We start from the raw sequence: 20,295 nt of genomic DNA, 5'->3' as shown, positions 1-20,295 counted from the left end.
CTTCAGATGTTTCAGTCATATTTATCTAATCGTAATCAAGTTGTCTTATTTAACGGTGTTAAATCGAGATTAATGGGTGTAAGTATGGGGGTACCTCAAGGTAGTATTCTAGGTCCTATTTTGTTTTTGATTTACATTAACGATATCTATAAAGCCTGTGGTATTCCTGAATACTTACTGTTTGCAGATGATACTTCTTGATTGATTGCTTCAACAACACAAAACAATCATATAGGTGACAATACAGGTATGTTAAACGGCCAACGAACATGGTATATCTCCTTTCTATCCCTTTTCAGCGCAACTGAGACACGACCCTGGGCGCCCTACAACGCACGCAGCACAAAACAGATAAATGGAATTAAACAAATGCCAAACACAGCACAAGTCTGCCGAAATACCGCACACATGCTGTCAGTTTATTTAACCCCTGGACCTGGCAAAACATCAGAAAGTACTAAAATCGATTAAATGACATCCTTACAATGATTCATGGAAGAACAAATTTGGGGAGGGCTTCAGCCCCCTCAGCCGCCCCCCCCCCCCTTGGATCCGTGCCTGGCTACAATCTGAAAACAAAAATAAACAAAATAACAATAATAGTAATTAGTCCAAACCAGTCCATATATAGTTATGTACAACAGTTATGTACAAAATTGAAATAATTACAGAAGTTATGTATCTTGGGAAATCAGTTTACAATTTCATAGAAAGCAGGTTTAACAATATAAATATAACCAAGCTGTAATGAAGTTAGAATGTAGCATTTACTGAAAAAAAAAGAGATGTAGGAAGACTAGACTAGATAAGACGTGCACCTGTCTCATGTTGTCTTCAGTTATCAGCAGTGAGATGAGCAGCATTAGTCTGTCTCTACTGATGACATTGATACATCAACCTTGGTACTACTCCAACTCCCCACCTTTATCTTGGTGACCTGATTGTGGCCGTTCCTTTTTTTTACATAGCCCAACACAGTCCCATCAAGGAGGATCGCATACTGCCAACAAGAACACAAAAATCAGTTTTGGTAAGAGAGGATGTGTCTGTACATTTTACCTAATTGTTCTTACAGGAATAGAACCACATTCACAAGGCCAATTTCTTTGTTTTCATCTCTCAAACTTGGCTTCAAATTCATGGCTGTACAACATATAGGGTGGTAGAGCAGGTAAATACAAGACTGTTAAGAAGAAACTTGGAATTGGTGGGAGGGCAACATGGAAGTATTCGGCTGTTTGCAAATGACACTCTACTTGACAATGATTCTGAGGAGAGACCAAAGAAGTTGACGACTGAGCATGGAAAGGTGTGTAAGAGGAGAAAGTTACGAGTACATGAATTGAATGGATGGGGTGCAGAGGCTTTGGATGCACAAGGGAGGAAAGATAACATCAGTGACCCTTGTGGGACTCCACTAGTAACCTCCCTCCAACCTGACTTGTCCTCCAGCTATCAAAACTAGTTTTGAATTCACTTATAGATTTAGCTTGAGTTATATTAACTTCTAAGGTATTCTAGGAGTCAATGCATTTGTATGGAAAGATGTATTGCTTGAAACTTTTTTTTTTTTCCTTTCTTGTTTCTTAACTTGTTTCCATTATCATATGCCTCTCTCTCATCCCAAGCCAATTAGCATCTGTTAGTTCCATCTAGTACTTTCAATGTCCAGAATACTTCTATGCAGTCACATCTTATTCTCTTCTTTTCAAATGATTTGAGGCCCAATGCTTTCAATCTCATACATTTAATCTACAAAGCTAGGAACCTATTTGGTCAGTCCTCTTTTCATTTTCCCAATTCTGTTTACATCTTTCACCTTAGGTAAAGAGCACACCACTGTTTTTTTTTTATTCATTTATTTATTTATTTATTTATTTATTTATTTATTGAGCAGGTTAGAGCATCATTACTTGAGGCAAAGATCGAGTGGATGGCAATTCCAAACCTGACAAAGTTCACCTCTTCAGTACGAGCCAAATATTTGCGTGTACATTAGCTGCCTGATGTACAATGATGCATCACAATAACTGCATTATAGAATATAAAGTTACAGATGTTATACTCAGCTACATCTACAAAATATAATCAGGAAGCTGGGGTATTGGATGCATGTTATTGTGGGGTTAAAATCTGTTAAGTAGCATACAGCTGGTACTTTGGGGTCTATATGGGACACCCCTATGGACCAGAGCCACACATCCTTTGTAAGTGCATATGGGCCTGGTAGTGAGAAGAGTGTAGAGGAATGGGAGGATTTTTGGATAGATCTAAATGAGTACGTAGAGGGTTTAGGAAGAAATGTCAATGTAGTGCTATTGGGAGACCTTAATGCCAGGGTAGGAAATGAACCAATAGATGGAGTGGTTGGGAAGTATGAAGTTCCAGGAAAAAATTGTAGTGGAGAGTTGATGGTGGACATGTGTCTAGAAAGAGAATTGATGATAGCAAATACAGTGTTTTGGAAGAAAGTCAAGCATAAGTACACATGGGAGAGGGTGGTGGATGGAAGGGTGGTAGTGTTAATGGACTATTTAGTGGTAACCAGGAGAATAGTAGCAAGTTAAGGATGTACATATTCTAAGGAGAGAGAGTGGGGGGAATATTACATAATTTTTGGTGGAGGATAGATGGAAAAAGAGGAAAAGGACAGAAGGTAGGGATGTGCTTAAAGTAAACTGCTTAAATGAGAGAGAAAAGGAGTACAAGAAGCTGAGGAGTGGGAGGGAATGAAGGATAGAGTCACAATGTGTGCAAAGATGGTGTGTGGAACAAGGAGGATAGGAGAAAATAGAAGGAAGGGTAGTGAGTGGTGGGATGAGGATGCAAAGAAGGTTGTAGAAGAGGAGCGAACATCCACAGATTGGTTACAAAATAGGATGAGAGAATCATATGAGAGGTACAAAGAAAAGAGAAGAGAAGTAAAGCACAAGGTAAAGGAGGCAAAGAGGAGAGCAGATGTGAAATGGGGTAAGAGTAGGACAGAAGATTTTGAAAGTAATAAAAAGATGTTTTGGAAAGAAATTAGGAGAGGAAGAGGAGCCAAATCAAGTAGAGAAGAAAAGGTAAAAGGCGTAGATGGATATTATAATGGAAGAGATGGCAGTAAGAGGATGATGGGCAGAGTATTTTAGGGAGTTGCTAAATGTGAAGGAGGATTGGGAGGGAAAGGTAGTTGCAGTGGGAAGCACTAAGAAAATGAAAGTGATGAGTAAGGAAAATGGAGGAGAAATAAGGAATGATGAAGTGAAGGCAGTTTCAGGAAGATGGGAGCAGGTAAGGTACCTCAGCTGGATGGGTGTCATGCAGAATGTCTAAAAAAGGAGGCACAGTGATGGTGGACGGGCTGGTGAGGTTATTTAATGTTTGCTGGAGAGAGGGTAGAGTGCCGGAGGACTTGAGGAGTGCCTGTATAGTTCCACTTTACAAGGGAAAGGGGGGCAAATGTGAGTGTAGTAGTTTCAGAGGGATCAGTTTGTTGAGTGTAGTTGGGAAGGCATATGGGAGGGCCTTGATTGAGAGGATTAGGGGAGGAACAGTGTGGGCTTAGGACAGGTGGGGGTTGTGTGAATCAGATTTTTGTGGTAAGACAGATATGTGAGAAAGCTATAGGAAAAGGTATGGATGAGTTTTGGGCCTTTAAGGATTTGGTAGAGGCTTATGACAGGGTAGACAGGGAGGCACTGTGGGAGGTACTGCAGATATATAGGATAGGAGGAAAGCTATTAAGAGCAGTCAAGAGTTTTTACAAGAGTAATAGAGCTTGTGTTAAAATCAGAGATGGAGAGATTGAGTGGTTTGAGGTATAGGTGGGACTTCGCCAGGGATGTGTAATGTTGCCTTGGTTGTTCAATTCATGCATGGATGGGGTGGTGCGAGGGGTAAATGCATGAGTAATGGGTTGGGGATTGGAGATGGTTAAAGGAAATAGAGAAAAGTGGTAGATAAGCCAGTTGTTGTTTTCTGACAAAACTGTGCTTGTAGTAAGATCAGAGGAAATTTTGAGGAAATCAGTGACAGAGTTTGGGAAGGTGTGTGAAAGAAGGAAGTTGGAGATAAATGTGGGTAAAAGTAAGGTGATGAGATATACAAGGGGAGAAAGTGGCAGTAGACTGGAAGTGAGTATTAAGGGAGACTGGAGGAAGTGGATAGTTTTAGATACTTGGGTGTGAATGTGGAGGGAAAGGGAGGAGTAAAGGTGGAGGTAGAATGTAGATTGAAAAAAGCAAGTAAATGCCTTGGGGGATTAAAAAGTGAAATGAGAAATACATTTGGGCATGGATGCTAATAGATTGTATGAAGGAGTGATTGTGCCAACAGCACTGTATGAGGCAGAAACATGGAACATAAGAGAGGAGGAGTTTGAATGTGTTTAATATGAGGTGCCTGAGAAATATGATAGGAATTATTAGGCTGGATAATGTGAGGAAAAAGGAGGTGAGGAGGAGAACAGGGGAGATAGGGTTGATGAAAGAGTATTAGCATGGTTTGGACACATGGAAAGAGTGAGTGAAGAAAGATTAGTAAAAGAGATGGAAGGAGTGAACATGAAATTGTGACCAAGGATGAGATGAATGGATGGGATAAAAGGGGCATTGGGAAAGAGGGGAATGTCTGTTGAGGAAGGGAGAAGACAGAGGATAGGAGTGAATGGAGAATGGTTGTGTATGGATGATGCTGTGGTGCATGAAATGGGGTGGGTGGTGAGGGAATATGTATGAAAAACAAGTTGACTGACACAGCTTGATGGGATTTCTCCCCTTCTCCATTTCTGCATGAGGGGACGGAGGGGGTGGGGGTTACTGATTTAGTGAAGCAGCCTTGCTGTGGATATGCTGTGTCTTACAACACTCCTTCTGACCCAGGGCAGTGGGCAAGATGCAGGGATGACCCGTCATCCAGGAGGTGCGAAGATAAGAGGGAGGGAGGGGGGCAGATGGGAGTGGAGTATATGGGGATGGAATGGGTGAGAGTGGATTTTCATGCCTTTGGTTTTTGGCTACCTCCTTTTGTATGGGGGAAAGGGCCTTTGGTATATGTAGGAAGCCAATGCTAGAATCTTCATGTACACACACCTCGTGAAACCTACATAAGCATGATAGTATTCAAGGGCATTATGGTTCATTAAATTCCACGCGACAAAGTCCTTTGTAAGGGACACTGTCCTAGCCTCCCAATAGATAGGAGGGGAATTTGTGGAGTTAAACCATTTTAATCAATCATAAATCTGAAATACAATCTTAAGTCTATCAAGACCCAAATCTAACCCATAATTCTGCTGATACGTTTGAGGTGATAAATCTGTGACCAGCACTCTGAGATCTTTGTCTTGTTTTGCTTTTGTAACCGACTCTTTTACCACAGAGTAATTCATTGACATTCTTCTTGAGCATTTACTCATTTCCAATAATCTACATTTTTGGCAGATTTTCCACAACTGACTCCAAGGTATATATACTGTCAATATTTTGTTGCAATATTTTGCAGACTTCTTAAAGAATTTTTTTCCCATGGTCTTTGAATCATCTGCAAAGATGCTAAGGTTGTCTGCTATAACATCTATCATGTGATTTACATACATCATGAACATTATAAGTGGCTAGGTCAAACTCTAAAGTGTGTTATGTGTATGTGTGAGGCAGGAAAAGACATGAACACCTAGTGGATATGTACACAACCCAGCTCAGAAGACAGCTGCTATGGTTTTGAGAGAATGGTCAGGGCCTTGAGGCATCATAATTGCCACCACGGTACAGTTTCTGTTCACAAACTACAGTACCTCTGGATCATTTGCCAAGTATCTGATACAGCTCAATTCATGGTACATTCTAGAAACCTTTACGATTTTTCTGCAAAACTAATTCATACCTTTGAAATCCTGCCTTTTTTTTTTCTTTTCTTTTCTTTTCCAAAACCCAATTAAGTGTTTGCCTTGGAGACTCAAGCAAATACAAAAGTTGGGTGGATATCTATGCGCGTGTACAAATGAATGAAATTCTAAACATCAATCAAGAGATGCCTTGATATTATATCAAAGGTATATCAGGTACCTCATCCTAAAAAGACTTACCTGTGCTGGGTCGTGTATAATTGTGAAACGATGATCAATGCCCCACTGAAGACCAGCTTGACTCTTCTTTCGTTCCTTCATCTGCCTCTCCCCTGGGGTTAGTCTCCAAATCCGAAGGTGCAATTGGTCAGCGTTTAAGTCACAATTGATTAAAAAAATTGTTTGGCCTGCACCACCTACATATGTCACCCAGAAGCCCTTTGAGTTATTACTGCAATAAAGAGTGAGAGAGAGTTAGCAATTTATCTTTTCTTTCATCAGGCAAGTCACTGCAATGCACTCTATTTTAGGGATGGACTTATAATTTCCAGGGATTAATTTCTGTTTTGGAATATCTTACATTTGCACTGAAAAGACCAGTAGTTGCAGTGTTCTTAAAAAGCTTATCTTGGCACACCATTTTTTTTTTTTTTTTTTTCTCATGAGGTGTTCGGATGTCAGTACTGCATCTGTGTATTTACCTAGTTGTATTATACAGGAAGGGAGCTATGCTCATTGTGACCCATCTTTGTTTCTTTCAGCATCAAGTTTGTGCTTAAATTCTTGAATAGTGTTTGCACACGCTATTGCCTTATCTAATTTATTCCAGGTACAGTATCCGTCACTCTGTGTGGGAAGCTATTCTTTTTCAGATCTCTCATATAATTATCCTGTTTGAGTTTCTTTTCATGTCCTCTTGTTTTTCTGTTGTCCCACTTTAATAAATCATCTCTAGGATTTCCATTCCTTTCTTGATTCTATAGTCAGTAGATCTCCTCTTTCTCTTCTTTGTTCCAGAGTTGGTAGTTCCAATTTGGACAATTTTTGTTTGTATGTCAATTTGGAGAGTGTTGGTGCCATCTTTGTCATTGCTCTTTGGATTCTTTCTAATTTCTTAATATTCTTTTTAGTACATACATATACCAAGGCTTTTTCCCCTTTACAAGGGAGGTAGCCAAAAAGGAAAAAGGTATAAAATCATTCCCACCCATTCCATCCCTGAATACACTCCACACCCCTCCACCCTCCCTCTTATCTTAGCACCTCCTGGATGACGGGTCATCCCTGCACCTTGTCCACTGCCCTGGGTCAGAAGCAGTGTTGCAAGACACAGCACATCCACAGTAAGGCCGCTTCATTAAATCGGCGACCCCCCCCCTCTCCATCCCTCCATGCAAAAGGAGAAGACAGGGAGAAATCCCTTCAGGCTGCGTCAAATTTTGCTCACACATACTACCTCCCCCCCTCCCCCCGCCCATTCCACCTCATGCATCACAACATCATCCATATACAACCATTCTCCATTCACCCCTGTCTTCTGCCCTCTCCCATCTTTCCTCAACAGACATTCCCCTCTTCCCCAAAGCCCCCTTCACTCCATCCATCCACCTCATCATAGGACATCCCCTCATGTTCACTCCCTCCACATCTGCCTTCCATACCTCTTTTACTAGTCTTTCTTCACTCATTCTTTCCATGTGTCCAAACCATCCTAATACTCTTTCATCAACCCTATCTCCCAACTCCCTTTCCACCCTTGTTCTCCTACTCACTTCCTCATTTCTCACTCCATCTAGCCTAGTAACCCCCATCATACTTCTCAGACACCTCATCTCAAACACATTCAAGCTCCTTCTCTCTTCCTCTCTTATGTTCCATGTTTCTGCCCCATACAGTGCTGTTGGCACAATCACTCCTTCATACAGTCTCCTCTTAGCATCCATTCCCAGATTTCTACACCTCATTACTCTTTTTAATCCACCAAGGCATTTACTTGCTTTTCTCAATCTATATTCTAACTCCACCTCCACTCCACATTTTCCTGCCACATTTGCACCCAAGTATCTCAAACTATCCGCTTCCTCCAGTCGCTCTCCCTTAATGCTCACTTCCAGTCTGCTGCCACTTTCACCCCTTGAACATCTCATCACCTTACTTTACCTACATTCATCTTTAGCTTTCTTCTATCACACACTCTCCCAAACTCTGTCACCAACTTCCTCAATCCCTCCTCCGATCCTGCCACAAGCGCAGTGTCATTCGCAAACAACAGCTGGCTCACCTCCCACTTTTCTCTATTTTCTTTTTAGTACTACCAGAATATGATGTCTTTGATATCAGAATTGCTGTTAGCTTGGAAGCATTCCAAAGTTGTAAGAATCTCAGAGTAGGTGATGCAGTGGCTGAAAGTGGCTGTGCATTCTAGGGCATAGGAATATGTGGTAGAGGAAGAATCCCAATTTTGTGTTATAGGTACATCAATAACTGACCACCTTGTCATTAATAGGACAATGCATGGTACTAACTGCGAGAAAAGGATCTAGCCAGTGTTCTTAGGGCAAGCTTCAGCTATCCATGGGAGTCCACAGTAGCAGTGCACTCTGGTTTCTAAGCCCCCTGGATGACTGGTTGATTTACCAGTGTCACTGGTAGCAAGCTGAATCAGGATACTGTCCTCTTTCAGGAGCTAAAGCTCCAAATTTGGCAGCTTTGTTAGCCATCCTGTTTCCATATAAACTCGTGTACAGGGGAATCCACTGGTAGTAAAATAATAAATAAAATGATATGTTGACTTGGCCAAGAGGCTTCAGTCCTCAACAAGGATCTCTTGTCTGGATTTACATTACTCTCCCAGCAAAGCGATCACTCTTACATTTGGAGTCACTCAGACCTTTGCCCAGGTCTCTTTACAGTAGATCCACGGCTCTCAAGTAACTGGGTTACAGCCATTGGGAAGGCCCCTAAGTCAAACTCAAGGAAGAAATAATATTGTTGTCTATGGACTGTTGGTGTGGTGCACTGTAGATTGAGGTACTCTGTGTCTCTGTGGGGTGGTTGCCTCTGGGCCAGTTTGATTTTGTGGCCAGGCCTATTCTGTGTTGGTACCGTCTTATGCCAGATGGTGTCCTGAATGCAAGCATGCCAATATGGGTTTTATTTCTCTTAAGAGGGATTTTTCAGTAGGGCTTGTGTTGGGGGGGGGGGAAGTTGATGGAGCATTGAGTTTGGTGGTCTGTCTTGGAGAGCTTCTTTTTAGCAATCCAAGTGTGAATATGTTTTTGTGTACATGCACTGCATGGTACCGGTTGTATGTTGTTGTGTATGTTTGAGTAGTAAGTTGCTGAGGTGTATTTTTTATGTCCAGTTGGTGGTGGTGTAGTTAGATGAGTGAGTAGTGTTTAGTGTTCTAGCATAGAACTATGCATCTATCATTTTCGTATATGCTATGGAGAGATTTTTTTGTTTCTGTTTGTAGGTGTCTGTTGAGGAAGGAAGAGAGAAGACAGAAGATAGGGGTGAATGGAGAACAGTTGTGAATGGATGATGCTGTGATGCATGGGAGTGGATGGGGGATAGGGGAGGTTAGGGAGTGTATATGACATTTTGATGCAGCCCAAAAGGATTTCTCCCTGTCTTCTCTTTGTCTGCATGAGGGGATGGAGAGGGGGTTCACCAATTACATGAAGCGGCCTTGGTGTGGATGTGCTGTATCTTGCTACATTGCTTCTGACCCATGGTAGAGGGTGAGATGCAGGGATGACCTATCATCCAGGAGGAGCCAAGGAAAGAGGGAGGGAGGGGTGGTGAACGGGAGTGGAGTATGTGGGGATGAAATGGGTGGGAGTGGATTTATACCTGACTTTGGCTATCTCCCTTGAAAGGGGAAAAAAGCTCTTGGTATATGTACATTATGTATGTAGATGTCCTATTGGGATTGTTTTGATGGATCCTGTTATTACTGTACTCACAAAGCTTTAATTTGTACTATTTGTAGAGCGTCTGTGTTTGCTTTGTTGACTGTCAAGAACCATACTACAGAGGTGTAGCCAAGGGGGGTTCTTATGAATTGTTTCAAGACAGTAATAATTTTCTATCGACTGCCCAAAGCATGTGCTTGCGGTGGATCTTAGGCTTATTTTCCTGCTGATATTCGCTGTCAGATCTTTGACAGATGGGCTGAAAGTCATATGAGTATTAAATGTGAGGCTTAAATTTTTGGGCTTCTTCTCCAATGACTTTGGCAATCTATTTTTTCACAGTTGTCTCAAGAGGACTACAGACAGTAGTCGAAATATACAGTTTCCCTTTATTTCCGTTATTATTTCTCCGACAGTGGGTTTATAGTGAACTTTTATAAATGTGTTATAACATACCATTTTCCATATATATACATATATAATATATATATATATATATATATACATATATATATATATATATAGACATATATATATGTATATATATATAGACATATATATATGTATATATATATATATTCATATGTACATATATATGTACAGTATACATATATACACATACACACACACACACACACAAGTATATGCAAGAATAATCACAATAATGCGTGGGTAAAGATATTTGCAGAAACCACAAGGAAATCAAAGAACAGAATACTGAATGTTTTTGTCTAATAAGGCATCTTCATAGTGCAAAGAAATACAAAGGATGATGCCATAAATATAGTAATAAGAGGAAGACAGAAAAGTTGACAACAATATATATACACTTTGTGGGATGCCTTGATACTAAATATATTCAACAAAACATACAATAAGAAGTACGCATAATGAATAATAAGAATAAAAACATAAATTAAAAAATATATAGCAATAAAAGAAAGAACAAATGACACTATTAAATTATCTGTTGGTGTGACCTTTCCTGTGTTCCTCTTATTACTACTTAGTATTCTGTTCTTTGATTTTCTTGTGGTTTCTGCATATACATACATACATATATATATATATATATATATATATATATATATATATATATATATATATATATATATATAGATACACACATAATTCTCATCTTAAATGTTACTTTATGCACCATAAACATCTTTTCCTGGCAGTTCTGGGTGAAGTGGCTCTATTTGCAGTGAGCACATTGGTGAGCCTTGCAATGGCATTCTCTCTTGTAATGGCTGACTTGTTGGCACCTGGTGCATTGCTACACAGGGACAACATAGAGCACAATCTGATAGAAGGAGTAACCCCACTCACTGATAATAAAACTGATGGTCATTTGGAAAACTATGAGTACCAACCCAGTTCCATTACCACCTCGGACTTCAGAAGCTAGATGCAGTCCACAATTACATCAAAAGGAACACTACCAACAACAATAAAAACATAAAAAGCAATAAAACTTACTTTACTTTCGTAGTCACAATCTTTAGGTGGGTTGTGCAATGTGCCCCAAGATCCTCTGGTAAGTCAAGGCATGCAGTTTGATTTGAAGACAGTGAGGCTGGGTCACTTTGTGCAAAGACCCGGGGACGACTGGAGGTAACTGTCCTCGTCAAGGGCACTGAAGTGTTCTGCTTCTTTACTCCACTCTCTTCTTGCTGAAAAGCTGAGGTGGTGGAGGCTCCACTTTTAGCAAAACCTTCATTCATCTCTTTGTTCAGTTGCTGGAGACTTTTCATTGAAGATGCAAACTCTCCTAGTGCCAGTATGGGACCATGTATCTGCAATGGGAAAAATCAAACAACCATGGGAGGCAGTAAAAGAAGTGATTGCAGCCATGATCTGGCTAAACTGTTTGAATCTTTTCTTATGGGTACCTTCTTTCATTTCCCTTGGGCATTTGGTCACCTGAGGAACTGGACATCCTGTGCCTTATTCATAAACATCTAACTCTTCTTGTAAAAACTTTTTTTTTCACCATCAAATAAAAAACTATATATCACCTGAACATGGTGAGGATTTTCCACATTACTACTGTTGAGTGGCTGGTCTGTAATCCTATTTCATATAAGTACAATTTTCCACAATTCCTAGTTTTTTTTTTTTTTTCCTTATAGCTAACACATGGATTCAACTAATCCTGTTATTTCAACAGCTTATATCATTTGGGAAGATGATGGGAGGAAAATGTGGGAATCTGGAAGTGCCCTTCTTTGGTAATACACAACTCAACTGATTTTGAATTACTGTATGTTCTCATGAGTTGGGGTTAGGTTAGGCTTTTGTGGTAAGGTATTGAGCAAAAGGTAAGGGCATTTATAGACCTGGAAGTGTATGACAGGGCCAACAGAGAAGCTTTGGGGAACATATTATATATATAGGTACTGAGATGTTGGGTGAATGTGGTAAAATTTTTTACACAAGTAGTAGAATGCTCCGTGGCCAAGTGGGTTAGGGCGTTGCTACTTGCAGCAGAGGTCTGCCACCAGCAAGTTTAACTAAGGGCATGCTTCATTAAATTCCACACTACAAAATTGTCAAGGGGCACTGTCCTAGCCTCCTGATGATGGGGACTTTTGTGACATTAAGCCGAATCATCAGATGGGCATGTGTAAGAACATATGAAGGAGACTGCAAGAGACCGTGATGCCTACACTAAGCAGTTCCATGTCCATTACCACCTGTCATCCCCATCCATAAAGTTGTCTGTTTTTTAAAACAACTGTGAATTTCAGCGCTCACTACATGGTTCCTAAGTCTATTCCATTTGTTGACCACCCTACTGGTAAACCAATTCTTGCCTATTTCTATCTTCGACCCAAATTTGTCCAATTTATATCCATTGCTGCAAGTCCTGCCTTATTGTCTTAATACGATAACCTTGTGTGCATCACCCTTGTTAAAGCTTTTGATCCACTTAAACACCTCTATCAGATCACCCTACACTCTGTGTCTTTCCAGAGAGTGTAAGTCACAGTGCCTTAGCCTTTCAAAAGGCAAATTTTTGACCATTGTATCATTTTAGTCATTCTCCTCTGTACTGATTCCAGTGAAGTGATGTCAATTCTATAAGATGGAGACCAAAACTATACTATATGGTCAAGGATGGGTCTAACTAACACTAGATAGGGTTTGATAATTACCTCTGCACTTCATGCCTAGCCATGTGGGCCTGCATGTTTCTAGTCATCGAAATGGAAGACAACAATTATAAGAGGGAGGGAGGGGGTTGGATGGGAGTGGAGTATGTGGGGATAGAATGGATGGGAGTGGAGTACAGACACTCCTCTACTTACGTTCATTCGTTTTACGTTTTTTCGATTTTACGTTTGAACTGACTGTAAAAAAAAAATTGTATTTTTTTTTTTGAGTGAATTTTTGAGTTTAGCGCGCTCTCCGTAGTTCAAACGATACTTACTCATGATGCTGCCTCCATTGTTTACATGGCACAAACGACAGACTGAACGTGCCTTGCCTCCTCCTCCTCTTCCCCCTCCTTCTCCTCCACCATCTAAATTTATGTTGCTTGAATTTAATTTATTTGAAATTAATGTTATTATTTTACAATGTTATGTTTATAATTAATGATTTAGGGGTGCTTCATAAGATACAGTAATAGAATTTATGGATGTATAGTACAGTAACAACTTACATTCATTTTCACGTTACGTTCGGCTGTTCGGAACGTAACTAAAACGTAAGTTGAGGAGCGTCTGTATGTGGGGATGGAATGGGTGGGAGTGGATTTCATGCCTTTATTTTTTGGCTACCTCCCTTGTAAGGTGGGGGGAGGAAGCCTTTGGTATATGTATCATAATTTTTTCTTAACAATAATAATTGTTGCCTTCAGTTTCACTGACTGGAAACATTGAGCCCCTCAGGTCCTCCCGAAGATTGCCCAGGAAAGAAACGTTGTGTAAATGTAGGAATATGGTTCTATGTCACTGCTTGAAAACGGTGGGATGGGAACGGTCAAAAGACAGATCTGAATGGTGGGACTGTGAACGAGGAGGGGAGGATCACAATAGGTGGGGGGTAAATTGCTCTGGTTGCCTGGTCCCACCATGGAGGAACTGTCCCTCACTGCACTGGTTTTGACCATAAGTGTGATGAAGGGTAGAGTTATCCTTCATCCCCGAGGGGATGAGAGGGGTAAATGAATATGTTTCACTTGTTTGTGATGTGTGTGTTTTGACTTGGACACCTCCCTTATCAGGAGGAAAGGGTCTTTAGTATTTTATAGACACTAATAATAGCAAAGGTAAAAAAGAAGAAAAAAAAAATAAACAATTGGATGTAACAAGTCAAGAAATTTACCTGCATCTGGACATCTATTCGAATCCTCTTGCACCGACGTGACCTCTGCTGGAGTAAGTCCTCCACAGTCTCCAGGGAAGTGGTTTCCTGCAGCACCTTATTCTGGTTCTTCAGCTCCCTTATGTGACCCTGAACAAAGGACACCACTTGACTGAGTGACATTACTGAGACCTGGGTGGCCTTGATCATCTCTTGTATTGCCGCATCAACCTTGACCAACCACTCAAGGAAATCCTGGCCGTCGTGGCTGTACTGGGACAGAAGAAGGTGTTTGGCCTGTGTGTGATCAACCACTTGGTGTTGCTGAGCTCGGTGGAACTCCCTGCACTCGGGGCAGATGGCCTTCAGGCACTCTGTACACCACAGAGACAGCGGTCCTTTGTGCACGGGACAAGAATCCCACTGTGACTCCCCCTTTATAGAGGGACTTGTGGAAACTTCCACTTTCTGCATACTAAGGCATGCCATCTCCGTCTCTTTATCAAAGTTGACGGACATTTCTCTAATGTCTTCAAAATATTCAATGTAATTACATTTGGCACATGATATTATGCCGTTATTGAGATGGTGTAACTTCTCCAAGCATGGAAAACAAAAGGAGTGGTGACACTTCAACACCACTAGTTTCTTGTCTTTGCTGAACTTCTCTTGGCAGATTGGGCACAACACCATGCTTTGTTAGGGGAAGATGTCCTACAGTCTGCAGAAAAAGAAGTAAAGGAAGATATAATTACAATAGCAATGAGGATAGTAAATTGCATGATGTGCATATGGAGAGTGAGAGGGAGTGAGGGAGAGAGGGAAACATAACAAGGTATCCTGCAAAAGAACAAGATAGAAACTATATCCTTAGTTAAAGGGAGTGTGTGGGAATGGAAGGACTTAATGAAGAATGAATTCATGAGGAAGGTGGTGCAAGGCAGGATGATGTCAGATCAGCATGAGTAGTGGTGTTCAACAGCTTCAGTGTTGGTACCAGTTCAGTTTTTGATGTTTGTTAACATGAATGAAGGAACAATTATTCATCATGATAATATTTGCTGATAATGTATATCTGACACATGAATTCCTATGTCTGCCTCACAATTTTACCAATATGACTATCCGGTGATGAGTCCTCATCATCATTCCTACAACTTTTTCCTCTTTTGCATATGTAACTGTCTCACTTCTCATTAAATAATTCAATGATGACTCTTTTCTTTAACCTATTTCCAATTTCCGATACTTCACAATTTCTGACATCAGGATTCTTTTGCCACTCTTATCTCCTCGTGTATATGTTATCCAAGTCTATTTGCAAATACCTACAGTCTTCCTTGTCTTTAACTCCTATGATCTTAATCTGCATGTTAGCACATCTGTTGCCTAGAGTTTCTGACTGGAAATCTGTAGCCCCATATGATCACACAATGGTCCTTGGACTTACAGGCCCCTCTGAAAGAAATTCTGAACAGAGAGGAGCTTGGGTCCACTTGGGACACTCGTGTACCAACACCCTTAGGCACGACTCCTTGTTGTCGTTGTTCCTTGGACTATCTGGCTAAACACCAAACAGGCCCCTCTCACTGAGGAATGCCACAGATGGAACAGAATTTTCTCACAAATCACTTATAGAGTGTATATTGCATTGCTGGCATGCATGATTGTATACAATACAGTCTTTCATAATGTGTTGTATGGTATGGTGTCTTGCATCCTGGACAGTTGTCTGCGATGCGGTCATCCAGTCTCTTCTGGTAACTTAGAAGGGTTGAACTGAGGTCCTGGTGCGGCTGCACCTATGGACTTCTCCCAACTCCCAAGAGTTTGGGACCAAACCACCACAAGGCCTTTGCCACCTGCTTTTATAGAGGAGGCAACAATCCCTGAGAGCAGATTCAGTTACCTGCAGAAGTACCACAACCTTTTTCCATACAGAGTTATGGGAATTGGTTCTATCAGATATCCACTTCACAGGACCACCATGAGCAGGCTCCCATTATCAGTCCCTCTCATTAGACATTAGGTTGCTAGAACGAGAGTAGGTTAGGTTAAGGTTCGGAAGTACACTAAACCCCACCTTAATCGGACCTGAATACCTTTGATATTGAACAAGTCGCACAGTTTTGTGCCCTCAGATAAGTGTTAGATAACTCGGATTGTCAACCAAGCTTTATGAGGGAAGCTGCATATTGCTGGAGACGATGAAAATTTCTGCACTTGGTTGTGATTTATTTAAGGGTTTTGAGACCCCACAATTGGCAGGCTGGCACAGTTTTCCATATAGATAATTGGAAATCAAGGATACAGATTAAGATGAAGCTGCACATAAATTTGAGGCGAGGTAAGATGAAGAAAAAAAAAAAAAAAAAGAGAGAATAGGAGATGGGACCCAGTGGGCAGTCTTCCTTTCCTGTATACTACAGTTGAGTAAATATAGACTGGCCAGGGCGAGTTGCAAGAGGAGAATGTCCAGGAGTGGGTTTTGGAAGTGCCTGGGTACCACCACCAGAGGAGGAACAAGCAAAGGAAGTAATGCACCCTGAGAACCCTGTGGAGGAAGTGGAGGTACAATCCTTTAGCTACTGTTGACACCTTCCTCAGGCTCACTGACAATGTGGACAGGCCTCTGACTGACCACAGTGCTGAGGATTGCAAGAATGCAGCTTTTCCACCTGCAGAAAGAGGGTCTTGCCAAAAATATCCTCATTCTTCAAGCCAGTCAGCAAAAGAATGGAGACCAAATCTGGGGAGTTAACAGCGTCAAACACATTAGTGCCATCCACCCTCTCTTCTGTTGCTATAGTTGCCTTTGCAGGAAATTGGTTACTTCCGCCTCTTCAGCAAGCACAGGAAATATCACAACTGTACATAGGTAGGGAGGTTGTTAGAGTGAACTCCTTGAATGAAAAGGAAAAGGAGAAGGAGTACGAAAAGAAGCTGAAGGAGGAGTGGGAGGGAGTAAAGGATGGAGCAGAGATGGGTGTGGAGGAGGAATGGGGATGGCTCAAGGAGGGAGTCTTAAAGTGTGCAAGGATGGTGTGTGGAACAAGAAGGACAGGGGGAAATAGAAGAAAGGGTAGTGAATGGTGGGATGAGGAAACAAAGAAGGTTGTAGAAGAGAAGAAGCGAGCATTCACAGATTGGTTACAAAAGAGGACGGGGGAGTCATATGAGATGTACAAAGAAAAGAAAAGAGAAGTAAAGCAAAAGGTAAAGGAGGCAAAGAGGAGACCAGATGTGAAATGGGGTAGGAGTATGACAGAAAATTTTGAAAGTAATAAAAAGATGTCTTGGAAAGAAATAAAGAGAGGTAGAGGAGGCGAATCAAGTAGAGAAGAAAAGGTAAAAGGTAGAGATGGAGAGATGATAATGGAAGAGATGGCAGTAAGGGGAAGATGAAAAGATAATTGAGGAAATAAATAAAAAAAATGTGCTAACAATGAAATCTAATATATCCTAGAGTATTCACCTTGGTCTTTGGATCACGTGCTGGGCTAATTTGTATGAAATAAGTATTAAAACAAGGGAACATTAAAAGCAGTTTTTAGGAAAACATCTATTACAAATCAGTCAGTTTAGGTTAGTTTTTAAGAAAACATTTATTACAATTTAGTCAAAGCTTTATATGTGTATGTGTGTGTATTAACAAAACTCCCACTCCCACATGCACCCTCCAAACATAGACCCATGCATGCAGAGGCGGACAAAAGTTTATACACCACACCCACCCTCAGACACCCTCCTTTCACTCACTTGCGCGGTAGATAGCATACTAAAGTAGCACCAATTAAAGTATGACTTTTTCCCTTTACAATGACATAACAATCAAAATAATATGTAAAATAGAACCAGACATATAGCTTATTAAAGGACAAAAACATTGATTTTTCAGGAGAGACAGTTAAACTGGGAGGCTGGATACTGTAGATAGGCGGCATGCTTCTACCTCTAACTTTGATAACGCACTGATATCTATAAAATTCAAAATCATGTGTTTACTGTTGAGAATCATACTTTGCTTCCGATTGGTGGGAGGAGTTGCCAGATATCTCCATAAACACAATATCGTAAACAAAATAGAACTGGCTATCGAAATTTTTACTTTATTTCAATATACAGAATATGCAATGGGGTTGTGACTACACACCATAGTAGGATGAAATTTATTCAAAGATTTAAGTCATAAAGGCGACTACTACCTCACGAGTCTTTTACCGGTAAAATACCGGTAATTCCGATAACGGCATTGTTGTTTACCGGTAATTCCGGTACTGAGATTAGCGGTATTTGCCCAGCACTACAACCTGCCCTTACAGAATGTAGACCGCCTCTACATTTGCGAATTAAGCAAATGTCGACTTTCGAGCTGAGGAGCACTAATTCGTACCTTAAACTATCCAGGGATCAGGATTGCCCAGCAGACAAAGAATCGGAAAAATCCTAACGTTACCACTGAAGACAGACCGAAGACTGATAAGATTAATCAGTTATCAGGCGTCCATATCGTCTCATGAATGAAGTTGGGAGGAGGTGGAGGAAGATTAACGTCGCACCTCTTTCTCCCTTCAAAAGTATTTCTATCCAACACTGCACAACAATGAGATGGGCATTTTTAAATTATAAAAATAATCATAATTATTGCAATAATGAAGCATAGGGAAATAATGACGAAAATGGGAGGTTCGTCCTACATTTTATATTTTTGTGTGATTATCGAATGCTAAGTGAATTGGAGGGAATAATTTGAGAATATGTAAATCAGTGTCGTCATACTTTACTATCGTTTCCCAAGTATTTGCTACAAGGCGAAGGAAATGGCCGTGTAATATATTCTAGATGCATTTATAGTGTACAGGGAAATTTGCTTTGAACGTAAACTAATTCGTTTTGTTCTACTGCAATGTTCTAACTGTAATAGCCTATATTCATGTAATGTTTTGTCGTCTATGTCAAATTTTAGTATTGCCAGCAATGTAATCACAATAAACAGTCACTATTATCATTATATACATTTCATTCGGTGAATGTGCACTTGCATTTTTTTTCGAGTCCAATGAACGTTGGGTACAGTGGCGGCGCCAGGGGGGGGGGGCGCTTGGGGGGGGGCTTTAACCCCCCAAAAAGTGACCAGCACCCCCCATTAGCCCCCCCAACTGAAATGAGCAAATTGAAAATTTAAAACACTCATTGAAATAATTTTATTAAGTGGAATCTTTAATTGCCAGTGCTAAAGATTTGTCAGCCATCAGTGCTAGCCCAACCATTAACCCCCTCCCCTTCTGAAATGAGGATAATATATGTGTATTATCATATTATTATTAGCCCCCCCAAAAATTGGCTCAGGCCCCCCCAAAAAAATTGCTCAGCCCCCCCCCCCCTTAGCCTCCCCAACTAAAAATTCCTGGCGCCGCCGCTGGTTGGGTATTTATGCTTTGGACGGCATAATGCTGTAGTGTTCTGCTATGGCCAACGAAGGAAGAAATCAAACTCCTGTCTACACCAAGGTCTAAATATACAGGTCAGACCGTTTGAATTATTGTGCGCAGCTTCTGACGTCATTAGGCTGGGTCCGTTTTCTCTTTGTGAAACACTAAAGAAAACTGTGAAACGCCAAGGAAGACAGGAACTATAATATTTTATATATTATATATATATATACATATACATTATATATCATATATATTATATATTCATATATATAGACAGGAACTATAATATTTTATATATATTTATATATATATTTTATATAATATTTGTCAGAATATAACTAATTGCGTGGAGCGGTGCGAGCGAAGGTAACGTCATTCCCGAACGACGCGCCAGCTTCAACTGACAGCTATAGGGCCCGCGAACCCCACTTTGAACAGCCAGGTGACGTTCACGGGCCCGCTGCGCCAACTCCCTCGAAATTCGGTCGGAAGTGGTTAGACCTTATATTCTTAGATCTTGGTCTACACAATAATCTTTTAATCACCGAATCAGGTGAGTATTTGTCAAGCCTGAATTCTGGAGCTGGAATTCCTCCATCGATGATAGGAGGGAGAAGGTCTTGGAGCTGAGGGTCACTTGTAACAGCGACGGTTGGCGAGGCGGCTGTTCCAGTGGAGTAGCTAGGACCAAGATCTAAGGATATAAGGTCTAACCACTTCCGACCAAATTTCGAGGGAGTTGGCGCAGCGGGCCCGTGAACGTCACCTGGCTGTTCAAAGTGAGGTTCCCGGGTCCTAT

At 40.9% G+C, this 20,295-nt stretch overlaps 1 protein-coding gene across 2 annotated transcripts in view; it reads right to left on the bottom strand.

Annotated features, from left to right (window-relative positions):
- Nucleotides 1–430: 430 nt before the first annotated feature.
- LOC143031297 (uncharacterized) overlaps nucleotides 431–20,295 on the bottom strand; it is a 61,202-nt gene continuing 41,337 nt past the window's right edge. Inside the window, exons 1-6 of one of the 2 annotated variants that reach the window (XM_076194953.1) lie at nucleotides 18,455–18,587; nucleotides 14,083–14,782; nucleotides 11,230–11,546; nucleotides 6,071–6,281; nucleotides 819–1,000; nucleotides 431–569 (exon numbers count right to left, since the gene is read on the bottom strand). In XM_076194953.1, coding sequence (XP_076051068.1) covers nucleotides 863–1,000; nucleotides 6,071–6,281; nucleotides 11,230–11,546; nucleotides 14,083–14,754 — 1,338 coding nt within the window. In that variant the 5' untranslated portion in view covers nucleotides 14,755–14,782; nucleotides 18,455–18,587 and the 3' untranslated portion in view covers nucleotides 431–569; nucleotides 819–862. Of the gene's footprint in view, nucleotides 570–818; nucleotides 1,001–6,070; nucleotides 6,282–11,229; nucleotides 11,547–14,082; nucleotides 14,783–18,454; nucleotides 18,588–20,295 lie in introns of those variants that run through there. The other variant, XM_076194954.1, reaches the window with a different exon arrangement.

The sequence above is a fragment of the Oratosquilla oratoria genome, chromosome 12 (assembly GCF_046742065.1).
Source record: "Oratosquilla oratoria isolate Oo_2021 chromosome 12, ASM4674206v1, whole genome shotgun sequence".
Taxonomy (NCBI): Eukaryota; Metazoa; Arthropoda; class Malacostraca; order Stomatopoda; family Squillidae; genus Oratosquilla; species Oratosquilla oratoria.
Note: the sequence above shows the minus strand (reverse complement) of the source record. Positions and strands in the feature narration are given on the sequence as shown.